A 17,461-nucleotide genomic window follows, 5' to 3' on the forward strand; every position below is an offset into this window, starting at 1 on the left:
AATACTCATCTTTTTATACACCTAAATGTATTAAAGTTTTCAGAAAAATATAATATTTATTTTTCATTAATGATGTGTAAGAAATATTTATCCTTCATTGATAATATATAAGGAATATTTTATTCATTTTCAATGCTATCAAAGCAAGAAGATATTACAACCCTTCCTCTAAAAAAATATATATATATATATTCACATACTATAAAAAGATTATGAATCTTCAAATAAAAAGGTTCTTAATCTATATGATTAACTGGATATTTATTTTTAAAGTCTCTCTAAATATTATGGTATTTTTTTTAAAAAAAAATATTTATTTAAGTATCGACGAGTCTAAATTCACGAAAAAAAAATATTAGTACCAACCACCAACTACCTTAGCTTATCATACACCAGCCACTTGGCTAGAAAAAATAAAACAAATTACTAAAATAAAGAGATTAATTGATTATTCAAGACATAAGTTGTGAGCGTGATAAATATTATTTTTCAAAGTATTATTCACTTGAAAATATATCAAAACAATATTTTTTTTATTTTTGATATTAACAAATCAAAACAATAAAAAAAAAAGTAAAAAATATTAATTTAAAACTAAAAATATTTTAAAAAACAAGTTTGATAGTAGTATTATTTTTCGGCTTGTGTTGTCATTACAATTAATTTACAAATTCAAAAATGCATTTTTTTTGGAGGGGCTAACAAAATAAGATATGAAGCATTCAAAATCAGTGAAAGTCAAATTATTGAAAATAAAGAAAACAGAAGATTTACATGGTGAATCACAGTTTTCGCTGGCTATGATCAAAGCCTACTCAAAAGGGGTTAAGAAGGACATGAATTCAATCCAATGCGCGTGTTTGAATGAGGATTGTGGCAAAACAGCAAGCAAACCTAACAGTGTTTCATTCACTGAAAATGATTTGCAATTCCATTCACATAAAATGGCCCAAAGAAGAATGTCGTTGGGGAAAGTGTGCCTGAGGCATCCTGGCCACTGGGGAGCACATTGAGCTGCCCCGCCATAAACACCACCCGGAAAAAGAAACGTGTTCATGGCTCGAAAGCTACAGCCACCGCTTAAAACAATTGCCAAACTAGAAAGTTGGCAAGATTGGCCTCTGCTGAACCCCTTCGGACGTAGATCAAACACATAAACGCACTCAAGGAGAGAAGCTTGGAGCCTGGCCTGCATGCAAAAACTAACATATAAACCTACTAGCAAATCTCTCCAAAAACTCTGGACTTCTTTGTTATTCTTCACCAGTAGTCGTCTTTCTATCTTTGATCTTGTCATCTCTATACTTCTGCATCTAATCAGTTTAATTTGCTATTGTCCTTTGCATCTCCAAAGCCAGATAAACAAGCAAAAACCATGAAAAAAATGACAAAACAAATGTGGCGAGGCATTGATTGATTGACTGATCAAAATCAAGGATATGGCATAAATGAAATTCCCTCTCTTTGGAAGGATCAGACATCCAATTGAGACTATTTTCGCTAATATTTAGTCTCTTCTTTAAATTAAATGATCCATCGTCTATACATAAAATTTAATGAGAGTTGCATAAAATTTCCTAGAAACACAACACTGGCATGCACGCGGGCGCACAATTCTTCATGGAACCTCTGATGTGTCAAAAGTAAATTAACTGTGGTAAATAGAAAATGTTCCAATCCAAAGCTACTAACTAGATCTTAAAACTGCAACTGACAATGGCCCTGTCACAGCGAAACAGTATGGAAAATTAACAACTGAATCCTAAAATTGAATGCAAGCATTGAAGAATAGAGTTTACCAGTGTAGTACGTCATGAGATATTGTGACCACTGACATGTCTGAGAGACAATGCACACCTAATTCAGCCAAGCACACAAGAAACCTTTTAGCTTTTAAAATCTTGTGTGACATAAAAGAGGCATAGAAAAATCAAACAAAACATAATAAATTATGGCAGACCTATGAAAGAACCACCAAATAAACAGGCATAACAAAAACTATAAATCTACTATGGAAGATACCTAGCTGGCTGAGAGAAACCTCAAGTAGTGCAGCAAAGCTGTGAAACGTAGCCATGCGGGATCTTTGGAATTGGAGGAAAAAACAATCTGGAAAATGCAAAAAAATAAACTAAAACAGTGTGTGAATTTCCTTTAGTCGAGTGAGCAGAACTAAATGCCACATGTCAAAATCATAACTAATGCATCATTTTTGTGGTGAAGAAATAAACACCTTCATGGCAATTCTAATGTGTTAGCATCAAAGAGATAAGAAACGTGTTCTTATAAAGCAACTATCAGTCTATTACCACATTATGAAAAGGAAAAGAAGACAACTGTTAAACACCTTCATTTTCCCTCCAAAACAGCCAGCAAACGACCTCCAAAAGCAGAAGCAAACAGAACAACTGCTCAAAACAGAAGATCCACAGCCAAATAGCCATTTGAATTACATGAATCTTGGTTCCCCATTTAACTTACATGGGGCAATAGCTACAAGCCACAGATTTTTATAGATGCTATATATGAAGCACCCAATTCTTATAAGATACCGAGGTAATAATGACCAATAATCCATAAATATTTTCAATATCAAGACTCGGTCTCATCCGATTAATTCTATAATGCAAAATTTCAATCGACAGCCAGAGAGACTGAAGATGAAGAATGAATCAAATCAGCATACAGAATGCAATCAGAAATGTAGGGTGTGCCCCATCCCTACACCTGTATAACTGTTATTAAGATCCAGAAAGAATTTGCTCCTTATAACAGTGCTCCAAATATGGATAGCCTTTAAAATGATTTGTAAGGATCCCAACTTACACCTCCCTATGTAGACAACAAGCATATTGTTGCCAGAAAAGAAAACAGAAACACACAACAGAGGAATAGCCAGACACAGAAATGTTATTACAAAAAGCATTACATACAAAACACAGAACTCATGCTTGTTAGCCAAGTGAGTAAACAAAAAGAAAAACAGTACAGACAACTTTGCGCGCCAGAATCTAATAAAAGGTAACTATCATTAAAAATCCAAAAGGAAATGAAATTTTATATGAAAAGGGTATACTTTCTGAGAGGATAAAAGGACCATACCTTAACAAGAACCTTTTGCAACAAGGACCCTCTTGAGCTCTGGTTATCCTTCAATAACGAGATCATTTTTTCACATAATAACCCATTATTCACATCATTTTTGCGTGAATGATCCTCGAACTACTCTCCCTTAACCTCCAAAACCAGTCAGAATTTAACAAAAAAAATCCCATCTTTCTTGTTTTTATTTAACAAAAATCAAACCCAGATAATATAACTATCACTGAAGAGCTAATCAAACAAAACATTCAGAACCCATCAATACAAATTAGCAAAAAACAACAAACCAAAATTTTAAAAAAGAAGTAAACTTTCTGGTCAAATTATCATGTTTATTTAAGTACTAAAACCTACACCAAAAAAAGAAAAGAAATTATACCATAAAAGAAAGAAAAAGAAGAGCCCATAAAACCCGAAGGGAGGATCATTGCACGCAAAAATGATGAGAATGAAACGGGTTACAGTTGTGAAGTCGAAGACCCACCTTCTGAGAAAGGTGGGGATTGGGGAATGAGAGAGCCATTTATAGCAAGTTGGTGTCTAGTTAATTTATAGCAAGTTGGTGTCTAGTTAATTTATGAAAGAAGAGAGAAAAAAACAATAGAGACCAATCCAGTTATATACCAAAACTAAATTACCAACGTTAACTCGAATGGGTTATACTTATCCTTCAAAGTTAGCAAGTGAAAGGTGGGGAATGAGAGCCATTTATAGCAAGTTCGTAAACATTTCAGAAATGTTTTTAAAAAGTTTAATTTTTTTTTTAAATTAATATTTTTTAAATATTTTTATATCATTTTAGATTATTTTAAAAATTTATTAAAAAGAAAGGATAATCAGAATTATCCAAATTATCTGAAAACAATTTGGGTAATTATATGAATTACCATCGTTTAAAATATTTAAAATTTTGTTACCTGAAATGTATAGTTTTGAAATTAGGCCCGGCCTGGCGGGTCGACCTAAGACCCGGCCGATCCAGGGCTGGAACCAGGTCGGGTTGAAAAAAAATAGAAAAAATAATGATCTGGTGTAACCTAGCAGTTTGACTCGGCAAAATCCGGTTGCAACCCGTTGACTTTTGTTTTTTTTTACTAAAACGATATCATTTTGACTTTTTTTAAAAATAGAAATTAATCTGGGCGATTTGGTGATCCGGTGAAAACCTGGAACCCGGATCTTAGATCAGGCTGGTTACTGGATCGGATTTAAAAACTATGCTGAAATGTTTAAGGATTTAGGCAAAATTCATTTTGGGAAAAAAACCACTTAGGGATCTTTATGGTTTATTCCCATTTGCATGCTCTTGGTTGATTTTTTTTATCTGGTTTCTGAAGGAATTTTTGCTCCATTTTTGTCTTTGCCTTTGATCTGTCGCTGCTTGCATAGGTTTCTTATGCTACTTTCTTTTCCCTTTGATTCTCTGCTGTATTACCCTTTTCCAACCTATTCTTTTTAGCCATCCTTCTCTTTTCTCATTCATTGAATTTTATTTTGTTTTGTTTTTTGAATATTTTTTTTTGTTTTTTTTCTCTTTTTTTTTTTTTGGCTTGCATAGCATTCAGCAAACTATAGTTTAGGTCATCACTGGATGAGCGGATGAAATTTGTTTGAAGTAAAAAATTTATCAGCTATTGCTAACATGTTTTTAGTAAAAAAATAAATAAATTATATGATAATTGATATGATGTGATCTGATTAATTTTATAAATTTAAAGATAATTTAGATGATCAGTAAAAATATTATTTGACTAAAAAATTCAAGATAACATTATTTTTTAAAATATTAAGATAATAATATATTGGATCGATCCAGGTCATGAGACTATTATAATCTCATTAAAAAACAAATTAAAAAAATAATTAAAGCTCATTTCTTAATCAACTCAATATTGAATGATGAAATTAAAAAAAAAATCTATTTAAAATAAAATAAAATAAAATAAAAAACATGAGTCAACTCAAGTTAACTTGTCAAATTTACGACTTGGTTTAATATGTCAAACCCACAACCTGAATTTATGAGATGAAGATAACCTCATAGAAAGCAAACCGAAAGAAATAATGAAGTTCAAATCCCAATAAACTTTAAAGATGAAATTGAAAAAAAACAATAACAAAAACTCGAGTTAACTCACCAAACTCATAACATAGGTCATAAGACCAAGATAATTTCATGAAAAAAACTAAAAAAATAATTTGAGTCAACTCAGGTTAACCTCCCAAACCACGACTTGGGTCATGAAATGAAGATAACTCTATTGAAAATAAATCAAAATAAATTACGAAACTCAATTAACAATCAAGTTATTGTCAAGGGATAAAAAAAAAAAAGAAATCAATTTAAAAAAGGATGCAATAAAAAATTACGGATCAATTCGTAAAACTCATGACTTGGTTCATGAGATCAAGATAACCTCATAAAAATCAAACTGAAAAATCATGAAGCCTAATTCCTAATTAATTCAATATTGAATGTTGTAATTGTGAAAAAAAAATAAAAAAAATTAAGTCAACCAGGTTAAGTCACTAAGTTTGCAATCTAGTTCATAAAAGTAGAATAATCATTTTAAAAGAAAGTCAAAACAAATCATAAAATTCAATTTTTAATAAATAAAATATTAAAGAATTAAATTAAAAAAAACAAAATATTATTACAATAAATAATATTTTGTAAAGTGATACATAGTAAAAACAATTTTTTTTAGGTTTTTTTTTTTTTTTTTTTTTTTTTTTTTTTTTTTTTTTTTTTTTTTTTTCCACACAGGTCATTGGCTTTTCATCTTCTATATTACCGTGTGTTTGTTTTTTTTTTTAAAAAAAAATCTTGTTTTCTACATTTCTCTATATCCTTACAGTTAGTTTTTTTCCTTCCCATCGTAGAGGGACCTTGATGTAGGCGAAGGCACAAAAACAATAAAAGCACTGAAATACTTGATGATAAAAAAAAAGTTGCAAGCTTGAATTTTAAATTTGCAATTTACTTTTTTGAAAATAAAACAAATAAAATCTGTCTCTTAAAAAAATTTATAATGCCTAGGTAATAGAATCAAAATCCTAAAATATAAAAGAAAAATAACATAAAATTCAAAATAACACAAGAAATCCAAAAAAAATTAAGAAAAATTAGTCAAGCATGATTCAAGCTCTTTTTTCCCTTTGATTATTGATTGGTTGCACTTTGAGAGGCTTTTTATTTATTTATTATTATTATTTATTTTTTTATCAACTTCGAATCTTTTTCGCAATTTTTTCAGACCTTTCAAAGAGAATAATGGGCTTTTCTCTTGGACGAGTTGTTGGGCTTGGTGGATAAGTCATTAAACGTGATTATTGAACTTGGGTTTACTTCTCTACAAATTAGGAGACAATTTAATGATTAAATTAAAATTAATGAAGGCATCCAAAAAAATTCCCCCACCCTTCTCCCCATGGCTTTCTGATTTTTATATTGATGCTGTGTTGTTGTCTAAGATTAGTTTTATTAACTACAGCTAATTATCATTATTCATTGATGGGATTGTACAAGGAAGGAATCAAAAGAATTTGGGCTTTTTTTTAATATATCTATAAATAAAAAATATTTTAAAACATAATTATTACCACGATATCTCTGTAGAAATATAAGATTGTAGTAATAGAAACCGGAGCCCATGAGGTGAACCCGTTCCTAAGAAGGGTGATGTGTGCTCGGGAAGCTGTCCCTCTGTAGGTGTTTTCACTGTGAGGATAGGCTAGGCCGTACACCCGCCCATGGGCCGACCTCCCTTGCCTGGCACCGGCGTTTGGACTATCAACACCCCCCCCCCCCCCCCCCCGGCATAGCTCAGGCCTTTGGACCAGTTTGGAATGTAAATGAAGGGTGCGGCCACCCATGCATTCTTAGCCAACCTCATAAGAGATGATGATAATGATTAATATATGGCGACATCTACAAGTAATTAATGTCTTCATGACACTCATGCGGTCTTCGCATTATGGAAAAACATAAACAATAGATTTGCCTAATCATTGTGTTTAGTGCTATACAATTTCGGATGGTCATGCCTCATGCCTTAGCCCCCACGCCTTTGGTTTTTTTATGAATTTCTTCAAGGTATGGTCTGAACCACGGGAACCATGGATGCCATGCTACAATCAAGAAATATCATGAGAAAAAAAAAGGGTATTGTTTGGATTACTTTATCCACATAAAATAGAGAAAAAAAACATTACTTGTATATTAGAACACTAATTAAATATAAAATTTCAAGAACCGTGGACTATTTTTGGAAATGACAAAGTCTAAGTGATTAATTAGTGAAATCACTCAGCATCAATTAAAATAATATTATTGATATCAGCTTGTCCCTTTCAATTAATGACATTAATTGCTGGAATCGCGAGTGCTTGGGTTGGGTGGTAGTTTCTTCAGTTCTCTATAATCAACATGGAATATTTGGGTGGAAGTTTTGTGCATTTATTATGTTTGATGATATCTAGGCTCCTTAAATCTTTGTATAGTTGGCCATCAATTTCTAATTTTTCCATGGCAATTATCGGTGGATAGTTTCTATCTGCATGGCATGTTTTTGGTTGGAAGCAGCTTGTGGATGTTTCCCAGATTTAATTACAAAAACATGGAAAATAAGAACAAAAAAATAAAGAAAAAAGAAAATTATCCCATAACTTGCTCGATGAACTATGATGACTCAAGGTAATACAGTGCCAGTTTAGGGAGAGTAGAGGACCATTTGGGACCAGCAGCAGGGTGGGATGGTGATTGGTGAAAACTACTGACTGGACCAGAAGCTATATAAATCAAATATTATATAAGAATTCCAGCAAAAGTGAAGTTGAACCTGACATTACTCCCATTTGAGTATACCCCATTAACCCACTCTCTAATCAATGGAGCGTGTTCATCACTCCCTCACCTTCCCATTGTTCCATCCCTGAATTGATTACAACGAATTTTAACTAAATTATGAGGTCGATTATTCGAGTTTTTAATTACATCAGACTGAGTTGTTTTAAGGAAACCAGTACAAGGATTGAACATCCATCAAGCACAAAAAGAGCAAAAGCAATAGGATTGAAGTCCTATCTGAGTACGACCAGGGATCCATGGCCAAAGAATGATCAAAATAGGGTATTTATGCATTTCTTTTCTTGTTAAAAAATAAGAACAGGAGGAAGTGAACAAGGGGCGTGTGTGTGTGTTGATCACGCATGGAAAAACAGCAGCAGCTTCGAGAGACAAGCTTGAAGAGGAAAATAAAAAACATCATATGTCAGTGGGACCAACTGCCAAAGAAGACTTGTGGGGACAAGACAAAAACAAAGAAAGAAGAAGGAACATTGTTAGATTAGAGGCTGTGGTTTCTTTTCTACAGCTTTTAAAGAGCAGTGAAAGAGCTTTTGTTTTGCTTCTTGTCCTTCATTTCTTTCTTGTTATTCATCTGTTGTTTTTTTTTGTTGCTGCTGTCTTACTGTCTCTTCTTTTCAAAACAAGAAAGAACCCATCTGGCAAGAACCATTGCTTCTTCTGCTTCTGCTTCTGTTTTTTCTTTTCGTTTTTCTGATAATGTCTCCCATTTGGGTCTCTTCTTCTCCGATGTACAGTTCAAGATCTCTCCTTTTCCTTCCCATTACTGTTCCACACTCTCCCTCTACACAAGAAATTGTTTTTCTTTTCACAATGCAGTGGTTATGTTGAACAATGCTTGGTTTTAGATACTCCAAAGATCTGCAGATTAACATTGTTGAAGATTGCATTTTGGCTTGAGTTTGAGTTGTAGCCATGGAATTATTAGGTGAGTTCATTTTTGGCAGATAATGTGATTGAATGGCATTATTCTTTCTCTGACTCTCCTTGTTGGCATTTTTTTGTTGTGTAGTTAATTAAGCCAGATGTGCAAATATATAATATTTAGATATGTTGGGAATTTGGAATCTTGCAAGCATATGTAGATTACATTATTTGCTTTAACCTCCGCTATCTGTCATATAGATAGCTTGTGTTTTATGTAAAAAATATTTACTTTATTGCAGAATTAATCAAATTCCCGAAGGAAAACAACTTTTTTTCATGTTTATATGTCAAGAATAATGCTTTTTTGCCGCCATGGTTTTGTTTGTGTTTTCTTCCAGCATTTATCCTGGTCCAAGGCTATAATAGTGTTGCATAGAGAGATGGGCTATACCCTTTTTTGCTGAGGTTCTTTAGCATTACAATCTGCATTTGCCTTATTAGAAGGATGCTCGTTTCTCTATTTTTTCAAAGTGTTGGCATTAACAAGATTGAAGTATAATTTATGCACTCAATTAATGGTTAATGTTGATTCAGGATCTCAAGAAAATGATGTGGACTCATCTCCTGGGCAAAGTTTGAATGGGAGTTTTAGGAAGACAAGATCAGGTTGGTATTTGGATTATGGAATGCAATTCTTGCGAGCTGTGCATTTACCTTCTCGTTTATAACTATAATTGTGTTTTTACGGTATAGTTCAAGTGGGTTTTTGAACTTGGTTTGCTTTTGATTGCTCTAAAAACTTGTCTAATGTCTCTCACTTTGATTACCTGCAGTGGTGCTAAACACCTGTCTGATCTAGTCAGTTTGGATGTCCTTAACACTGTCTTAGGCCTCTGACTTCAGTTACTTGCTGTACTTTCAATAATCTGACGTACTTGACTATTTGGGTTGTGGCTTTCTCTTACTTGGACAAGCAAAAGCTTTAGAAGTAAAGAGGATCTTGCTTTAGCCATGTTTGATTTTTCTGCCACCTTACTTCTTGTTTAGCCCGGATTTTATCTTCTTTCATATGCCATTTTTCATGATAACAACATTGTCAGTTGATCTAAGCTTGTTATTCTAGCTTTAAATTTGCAAACCACCTTTCTTGGTTAATGAATTATTAATTATGTCCATACTTGATTGCTTTCCATGTTTTACAAGAGTGATGATTTTGGATCAGGTATTTCGCAAAATGATTTGGACTCACCTCCAGGAAACAGTTTGAGTGGAAGTTTCAGGAAATCTAGCTCTGGTTTGTAATGATGGCTGGTCCTTTTTCCTTCATCTTTGTCTCTTAAGTACTTTCAGTTGGTTCCTAAATTTCATCTCAGAACTTACAAATTAAATGTTTCAAAGTATAGTAGAACGAGATTGAATGCATTGTTTTCACTTTAAGATCATCGAGGTTTTGAATATTAAGATTTATTACTTTTAAAAAATGAATCATCACCTAATGAATACAGATGATGCAGACTTGGCACACATACTTTCCATCTTGCATAGGAGAGATCAATGCTTGACAATGAAATTTGAAATATGGATGATGAGCCAAGAAGGAGAAATATAGAAAAGAGATGTTTTGGACCTATTATTCTCAAGTACACGTGCATGGAAAGTACTAAGCAGCTCATTGCATGCTCACAGTTTACTGTCATTCTCTTAAATAGCACATGGAGATGTTCTGTCCTCTAACTAAGTATTAACCTGCTTTATTTCAGATTTCTCTCGATAATGATGAGTAACTAACACATGGATTTCTGTGGATATAGTGATGTCTGCCCGGAGTTTATCTGGCATTTCCACCTCAAGCAAGTCTGTTCCTGCTTCCAGAAGAGCATTTAAGGCACTTAAAGACTATGCAAGGAAACTTGTCAGCCTCGAATTATTCACACAAGGTCTTGAGGACTGGGTTTTGGAAAATTCAGTTGGAGATTTGTCCAACAAGGGGCAGTTTTTCAGGTCTCCCTTCTCGATTGATGAATTGTGCAAGCTTGATTTAGCATTGGAGGGGGTCCTATTTCAGCAACTGTATCGTATGCCGTGCTCAGCATATGCTTCTGATGATTCAAAAGAAGACAAGTATTTTGCAATAGAAGATTTCCTTCATGCTATTGTAAATGGCCTGTGGCGTACATTTTGGCACAGAAGTGGGCCGCTACCATTCTTTTTATCTTGTCCTCGTCATCCTGGATCAAAATTTTATACCGTGGAGAAGGCAGTGTCAAGGGGAAGGCTTGAAGAGCTCTGTGGTTTAGCTTTGGTACAAAGAACTGGGAGTGATATGCAAGTTCGTTGGGATCATGTTATGGAGTTTGCCTTGTTTAGACCAGATATACTGTCAGAAAACGAGTTAAGATTATCTCCTGGCAGTATCTGTGAAGCCCTCTTTTATGGTGTTCATATACTTATCACACAGAGTTTGAGCAAGTTCAGTGCAGTTGGCAATGATTCTGTATTTATTTTGGTTTTTGATTCTAAATTTGGTGGGGTAGTGAAGCTTGGGGGTGATATTGGCAAACTTGAAGTGAACTCAGCTGATCCATACCAATCTGTGACTGAATGGATCAAGTGTCATGCTGAAGTCGCAGTTTCCCCAGTTGACCAGGTATGGAACAAGCTAGGTAATGCAAATTGGAGAGACCTAGGAACTCTTCAAGTACTTCTGGCAACATTCCATTCTATAGTCCAGTGGATGGGGTTGCCAAGAAAGTCAATAACCTCACTGGCTTCAGATCATGGTCTCCGTCTTCAGAAGCGTAGGATGGAGTGTCGCCTAATTGAAAATGAAAATGCAATGGTCTCCTTCCAACAAATAGTACATCAAGGAGAGATTGAAGAACTTGACCAAAGTGACAATCCTTCTTTGAAAAAGCGAGCATCAAATATGAAGCTTAGACAGGGTGATGTATTGATGTTGGATGACCAGCAGCAGGGAAATAAAAGTTTTCAAATACAGGATTCTTTGGTTGGAGGGAACTACTTTATGTATAGTGCTGTTTCTCCAGATTTTCCCGCAGAGTTATTCACTTTATATGTGGGTGCTCACCCATCCAGACTAGAGCCATCCTGGGAAGACATGAGTTTGTGGTACCAAGTACAGAGGCAAACAAAAGTGTTAAACATCTTGAAGCAACAAGGAATTTCATGTAAATATTTGCCAAGAATAGTTGCCTCTGGCCGGATTTTGCATCCTGGTCCATGTAAAAAGCAGAGTCCTGGAGGGCGTTGTGATCACCTATGGTGTGGAACTCCGATACTTGTGACGTCTCCAGTCGGGGAGCCACTCTCTTTCACAGTTGCTCGAGATGGCCCATTTTCCTCAGAGGAAGCACTTCGCTGCTGCCGAGACTGCCTAGCTGCTCTAAGAAGTGCATCAATTGCCAACGTCCAACATGGTGATCTTTGTCCCGAGAACATAATTCGTGTCATTGACCCCAAAGGGTCTGGAAAGATGTTCTTGCATGTTCCGATTTCATGGGGACGTGCAGTTCTAGAAGACAGGGATAGCCCGGCAATAAATCTACAGTTCTCCTCATCACATGCACTTCAGCATGGTAAACTTTGTCCATCATCTGATGCTGAGAGCCTAATTTACCTCCTCTTTTTTGTATGTGGGGGGCCTATGCAGCAACAGGATTCCATCGAGTCTGCCTTGCAATGGAGGGAAAGAAGCTGGGCAAAGCGTTTGATTCAGCAACAGCTTGGTGAAATTTCAGCTCTTTTGAAGGCATTTGCTGATTATGTTGATAGCCTTTGTGGAACTCCATACCCAGTTGACTATGATATATGGTTGAAAAGACTAAACAGGGCTGTGGATGGCTCAGCAGATAGAGGTAAAATGATTGAAGTAGTAGCAACGAAATTAAGATTGGAAGATGTTGCTGAATCTTCAGGAACTTCTGGAGGTGGCATTTAATCATGTCCATGGAGGTTTTTGGCAGGGTTTGTTTTTGTTACTCTATCTGAGTGATAACAGCAAATTTTTTTTTCCAGAGGCTCTTGGATTCTTGTATCCACAGCCTGCTATCCTTCTCATACATTAAATTGTTAAGAGTTGATTCTTACTGGCACAAATTCTGTTGGCCAATTTTGAAGTGGATTCAATGTAAATGTTTCTTTATTGCAATTGTCAATTCCATTGTCATTAGTAAGCAACAGAAACCAGCACAAACTTTTTCTTGTCTGAGACTTTTGGTACAAACATGTTGAAATAAGGCTTTGGAATTCCAAGACAATTTTATTTACAAGAGAATGATGTACAATTGAAAATTGGGATGAAACCATAAACAAAAGAAGCACAAGCGAAAATCATCAGATTTTGCAGACAAGAAACAAGTAATAGAAAGGCTAAAACTAGAATCAGATACAACACAACTGTAACTTCATTCCAGCTGCAATATCAGCACAAGCCGGAGTAGCATCTGCAGCAGAGGTAAGGTAGGAGCAGTGGCAAGCAGAGCTTCACAGCAGCAAATGGAAAGTTGAGAAGCAAGCAGAAACTGGCTATTTGAAGTTATCAAGAAAGCTCCTGATATGTCTACCATGGATTAGGAAGGATCCAACAGGGCGGTGGTTGAATCTTCTATGCATTACATTCATAGAACTGTTTGACACTTCTGTCTTCCAAGTTATAAACACCCATATCATGACCACCATATGAGCAATCGTCATTTGTCCCCAGTAATCGTCAGTAAAGTAGATGGAGTTCTGTTTACGTCCTCCACAGTTTGAAACCGAGACTGATGCTGAGTGATTTGCACCAATAAAAAGCGCTCTATCCTCCATGGTTTCCATGTCCACCCATGGTTTCTGCTCAAAGTCCGTTCTGAACAAGCGAAATTGTAATGTCCAATACGGACAAACCAAAGGCTGAATGCCCTCATCAATAAGCAAGTCTTCTTCAAGCACGGGGCTGGCACCTCCAAGAACAAATTCCCCTACGCACCTTGCAACGAGAAGAACTGTGCCAGCTGATTCCACCAAATAAAATGTGGAGGTACAAAGATCTCTGGGGATATTCAGGTCAGTAAAGGAGGCTTTACAGTCATTGTTTTAAGAGGAAAGCAATCAGCTGCGAAGTCCCAAACCTCAAGAGAACCACAGTTTCCTAATGCGTGCAGCTTATTTTCGGAGCGCATGATGTCATGGTACGGAGCATTTTTACCATCAAGATACATCCAAGAGCTTTTCCTTTTACCTCCGCACTGACAGAATGCAAGTTTCCAACTTTTGCGACAGATTAGTACCACTCCAAAGCTGTCACTATGGCACGAATCTGATGACAAAATAGCCTTTTGAATCAAGTGCTCTCTCATTCTCTGCTGTTCTGAATCTTGCTCTTGAGAAGCACAAACCCATTCAATGATGTATCTGCCACCTGCAGGGATTCGTATGCTCCCCAAGAAAGTATGTATTGGAGGAAGTTCTATTCGAGTGCTGGTTAAAAAGTTTCTAAGAAAAACGGTGTTACTTTCACAGTTGATGAAGATCATACATCCATGGGATGATCCAACACAGCATTCTTGATACCATAAAATTTTCCTTCTTCAATACTGAATAACCTGGTGCTGTTGCTTGCTTCATTATCTTCTTCTTGGGGAGGAATCAAGAGCCAAGGAATCTGATGGACCTTCATGTACGATTTAAGTTCTTTTGCAACAGAATGCCGATGAGAGCAAACAACTTTGACTTGAAGAACATCAATGAAAGACAAACCGTTAAATATTGCTAGCAACATATCACTATCAAGCTGAACCCAATCATGCATTGATGACGATCTTCTTCTTTTGGAATCCGTATAAACCAAACTTGACGAGGATGATTATCAAAGAATCATCTCAACCCAATATCTTAAGCTGTTAGGTAAGGTCCTAGGATATGATTTATATTATTCTCAAACACTCCCCCTCAAGTGAAAGCCCTTTGGGCTTGAAACTTGCACAGACCCACATTACCTTGTGCTTAATTTTTATCAAATAAATGAGGATGGTGAGATTCGAACTCATGACCGCTTGGTCATCAAGGCTCTGATACCATGTAAAATAACCATCTCAACCCAATAGTTTAAGCTGTTAGGTGAGGTCTCAAGATATGATTTATATTATTCTCTAACAATGACCGTCTCCTTCTTGAGATGTGGAAACCATATGTACTGATAGCCATTGCTTTGCAAGAAACTGACATACTCCTTTAGGGCAGAAAAAAGGAGAAGAAGGCAAGAAAACAAGAAAGCAAGAGACCAAGCCAATATAGATGATATTGTGGTTAAAATAGCATTGATAAAAATATTTTTATTTGTGTTTTGTTAAATATAGTTTTAATTTGATTCTTAATAAATTTTTAATTATTGAAAGATTATTTTGTAATTAATTTTTTATTTTTTATTTTTTTTCTACTTTCACATATTTAATATTTGGAATTATGATCTATACGCGAGATGTTTTTTTGATATTAAACGAATCGGTTAATTTGTATAAAAACAACAAATAAATTTTCTTTTAAAAATACAATTTTTATTTTAAATTGCATAAATCCTAAAAATTATTTGAGTATTATTTCAAAATCTAAAATATTCTATCATGTTTTTAAAAATATATTGTATGGATTTTACAACACGTTTGTAAAACTCCAAATGATTTTGGCCAATATTTCAATAACCCTAAAAATTTTAATTCTTGAAAATTAATTGTCAACATTCTGGTATAAATACTAGACTTACAAGAAGACTGATATTTAAATATCAGGAGTTGACTAGAAAATTTTTAGAATTAATTTGGATATTCACTAATTTTAATTGAGATTATTTTTTACCACAATATATGAATTATGGAAAACACTTTCGCCTTCTATGATAGGCGAACTTTGTCAGGGTACCTACATGGATTCTTCCTATAAGAATTTATCTGGGTATATGAGCCCATAATAAATTCAAAATGCCAGATTTATTCATAAGTTTAAATCTTTGTTCTGAGCCGTAGATGGACCACCGATTAGGAACCTATCAACACCTTTAAACCATATCCAGATCACACAGTGCAACTTACCTCAGGTACAGTGCGCTTGGGGTGCTAATACATTTCCTAACCACAACCAGTCCTTCACGCTAGAACTTTATACAAGACCAGTCCACCCGGGTCTCTTAGTGACCCTAAACCAAACAACTAGGTGACGACTCCTTGACCCTAACGTTCCACCATGTCGATAAAATGGCGACTTGACCGAGGAATTTATGTTTTTCACAGCATTGGACTAGGCTTTGCGTGTTTTATGTGGTTTGATGTGTTTAAATTTTCGCATTTAGCTTACTTCTTTGTTTACTTATTTACACTTTAGCTTGTTTTATTCTGTTCATACATGTACGTTGGATATAAATGAATGTCTTCATGCATCACTAGTCTATTTATGATATAACATTTCAGAATGCATATACATGGAAACTTTAGGTTAGGTGGGGGAGTAATGACTTATCCTATGACTTTAGTCATGGTTTAAGTTTGTGAAACCATTTGACTCTTTCCTGAATGCTTAAAATGGTAATGATTGATATACGTGCCATCTCATTACCTACTGAGCCCCTATATTACTTCCATGAGGGTGATCATTAGGATACTAAGAGATCCTTTTTAGAGATCAAGTAGTAAACTTACCCTCTGTCTCATGTAATAGGGTTAGAACTTACCTTTAGGGTATATCTACACATGTTTTATATCAAGTCAAGCCTTTCATGTAACATCTTGAGTTCAGGATTTATGATTGACACAATGACCGTCACTTAGGAAATTTTTGTTGTAGAGGTTGAGCAAGAATCAAAATTCTTGTTCATCATGCAGTAGTAACAACCATGTGTCACCCTTTGAAGGACGAGTTCATCATATAAAAACATGCTCATACATTTAACATACATGCTCATAGGTTGAAATACAAGTCCTTCAAATCTGGTTTTCCCTTAAAGAGTCAAGAGTTGACAACGTTTGACAGTGTTAAGGAGGATTTGCTTAACTTCCAATCCAGAAGCATTGTTGTGGTTTTCTTTAAGCTAGTAACAAGAACCTTTGCTTTACCATGAAATCATCTCATGACCTATACCTAGATGTCATCTATGAAGTTTTAATGCATTCATCAATGAAGACTGTGGGGGAAATGTAGGCTTTTTTTCAAGGAGTGCAACAAGTTCACTTACGAATCCACATTCACGAAACCACACAACAAAAGAACCAACATTGTCTCTGGGTTCTTTATACAAAGTATGATCAGGAATGAATATCATATTTTCTTTGTTTCAATTAACACTCCGAGCCTCATCCTAAAATGTCATTTAATTTCCTTCTTGACCATGTGAAGATTGTGGCATCAACAAATGAAGAAGTGTTACTTTGCCACGCATATCATAGACCATGATATTATATGGGCAACCCTACTACCAAACAATGACAAAAGATCTCGAATATGAAGACACGATATGACACTATAGAATTTGACATGATGGTTGAAAGATCAAATCCTTTATACTATAAGATCGTGAGATTCTTGAAGCCCAAGTTCTGTCCGCATGATAAAGAATTATATATGTACCACTGTATTAGA

The 17,461-nt window shown here is 35.0% G+C and overlaps 2 protein-coding genes across 8 annotated transcripts; one reads left to right on the forward strand and one right to left on the reverse strand.

Moving 5' to 3' along the window:
- Positions 1 to 728: 728 nt before the first annotated feature.
- Positions 729 to 3,767, reverse strand: LOC18097755 (uncharacterized). Of its 6 annotated transcripts, none has more exons than XR_008058940.1 (4): positions 3,103 to 3,767; positions 2,023 to 2,109; positions 1,800 to 1,857; positions 729 to 1,189 (listed from the first exon to the last, which is right to left on the reverse strand). XR_008058940.1 is itself a non-coding variant. In XM_024599056.2 (4 exons), the coding sequence occupies exons 1-4, from the start codon at positions 3,166 to 3,168 to the stop codon at positions 1,081 to 1,083; spliced, it is 342 nt and encodes a 113-aa protein (XP_024454824.1). In that variant the 5' UTR covers positions 3,169 to 3,742; the 3' UTR covers positions 729 to 1,080. The 6 variants fall into 6 exon arrangements, 1 of the variants encoding a protein (XP_024454824.1); XR_002981291.2 differs by having other exon boundaries at positions 729 to 1,722; positions 3,103 to 3,733; XM_024599056.2 differs by having other exon boundaries at positions 2,023 to 2,131; positions 3,103 to 3,742.
- A 4,677-nt stretch (positions 3,768 to 8,444) lies between these two features.
- LOC18097756 (uncharacterized) lies at positions 8,445 to 13,004 on the forward strand. 2 transcript variants are annotated; one of them, XM_024598680.2, is made up of 4 exons: positions 8,446 to 8,897; positions 9,431 to 9,502; positions 10,059 to 10,130; positions 10,648 to 13,004. In XM_024598680.2, exons 1-4 carry the CDS (start codon positions 8,885 to 8,887, stop codon positions 12,792 to 12,794), a joined length of 2,304 nt encoding a protein of 767 aa, XP_024454448.1. In that variant the 5' UTR covers positions 8,446 to 8,884; the 3' UTR covers positions 12,795 to 13,004. The 2 variants fall into 2 exon arrangements, with proteins under 2 accessions (XP_024454449.1, XP_024454448.1); XM_024598681.2 differs by lacking the exon at positions 10,059 to 10,130 and having other exon boundaries at positions 8,445 to 8,897.
- Positions 13,005 to 17,461: the final 4,457 nt, after the last annotated feature.

Source organism: Populus trichocarpa, chromosome 4 (assembly GCF_000002775.5).
Source record: "Populus trichocarpa isolate Nisqually-1 chromosome 4, P.trichocarpa_v4.1, whole genome shotgun sequence".
In the NCBI taxonomy this organism is placed as follows: Eukaryota; Viridiplantae; Streptophyta; class Magnoliopsida; order Malpighiales; family Salicaceae; genus Populus; species Populus trichocarpa.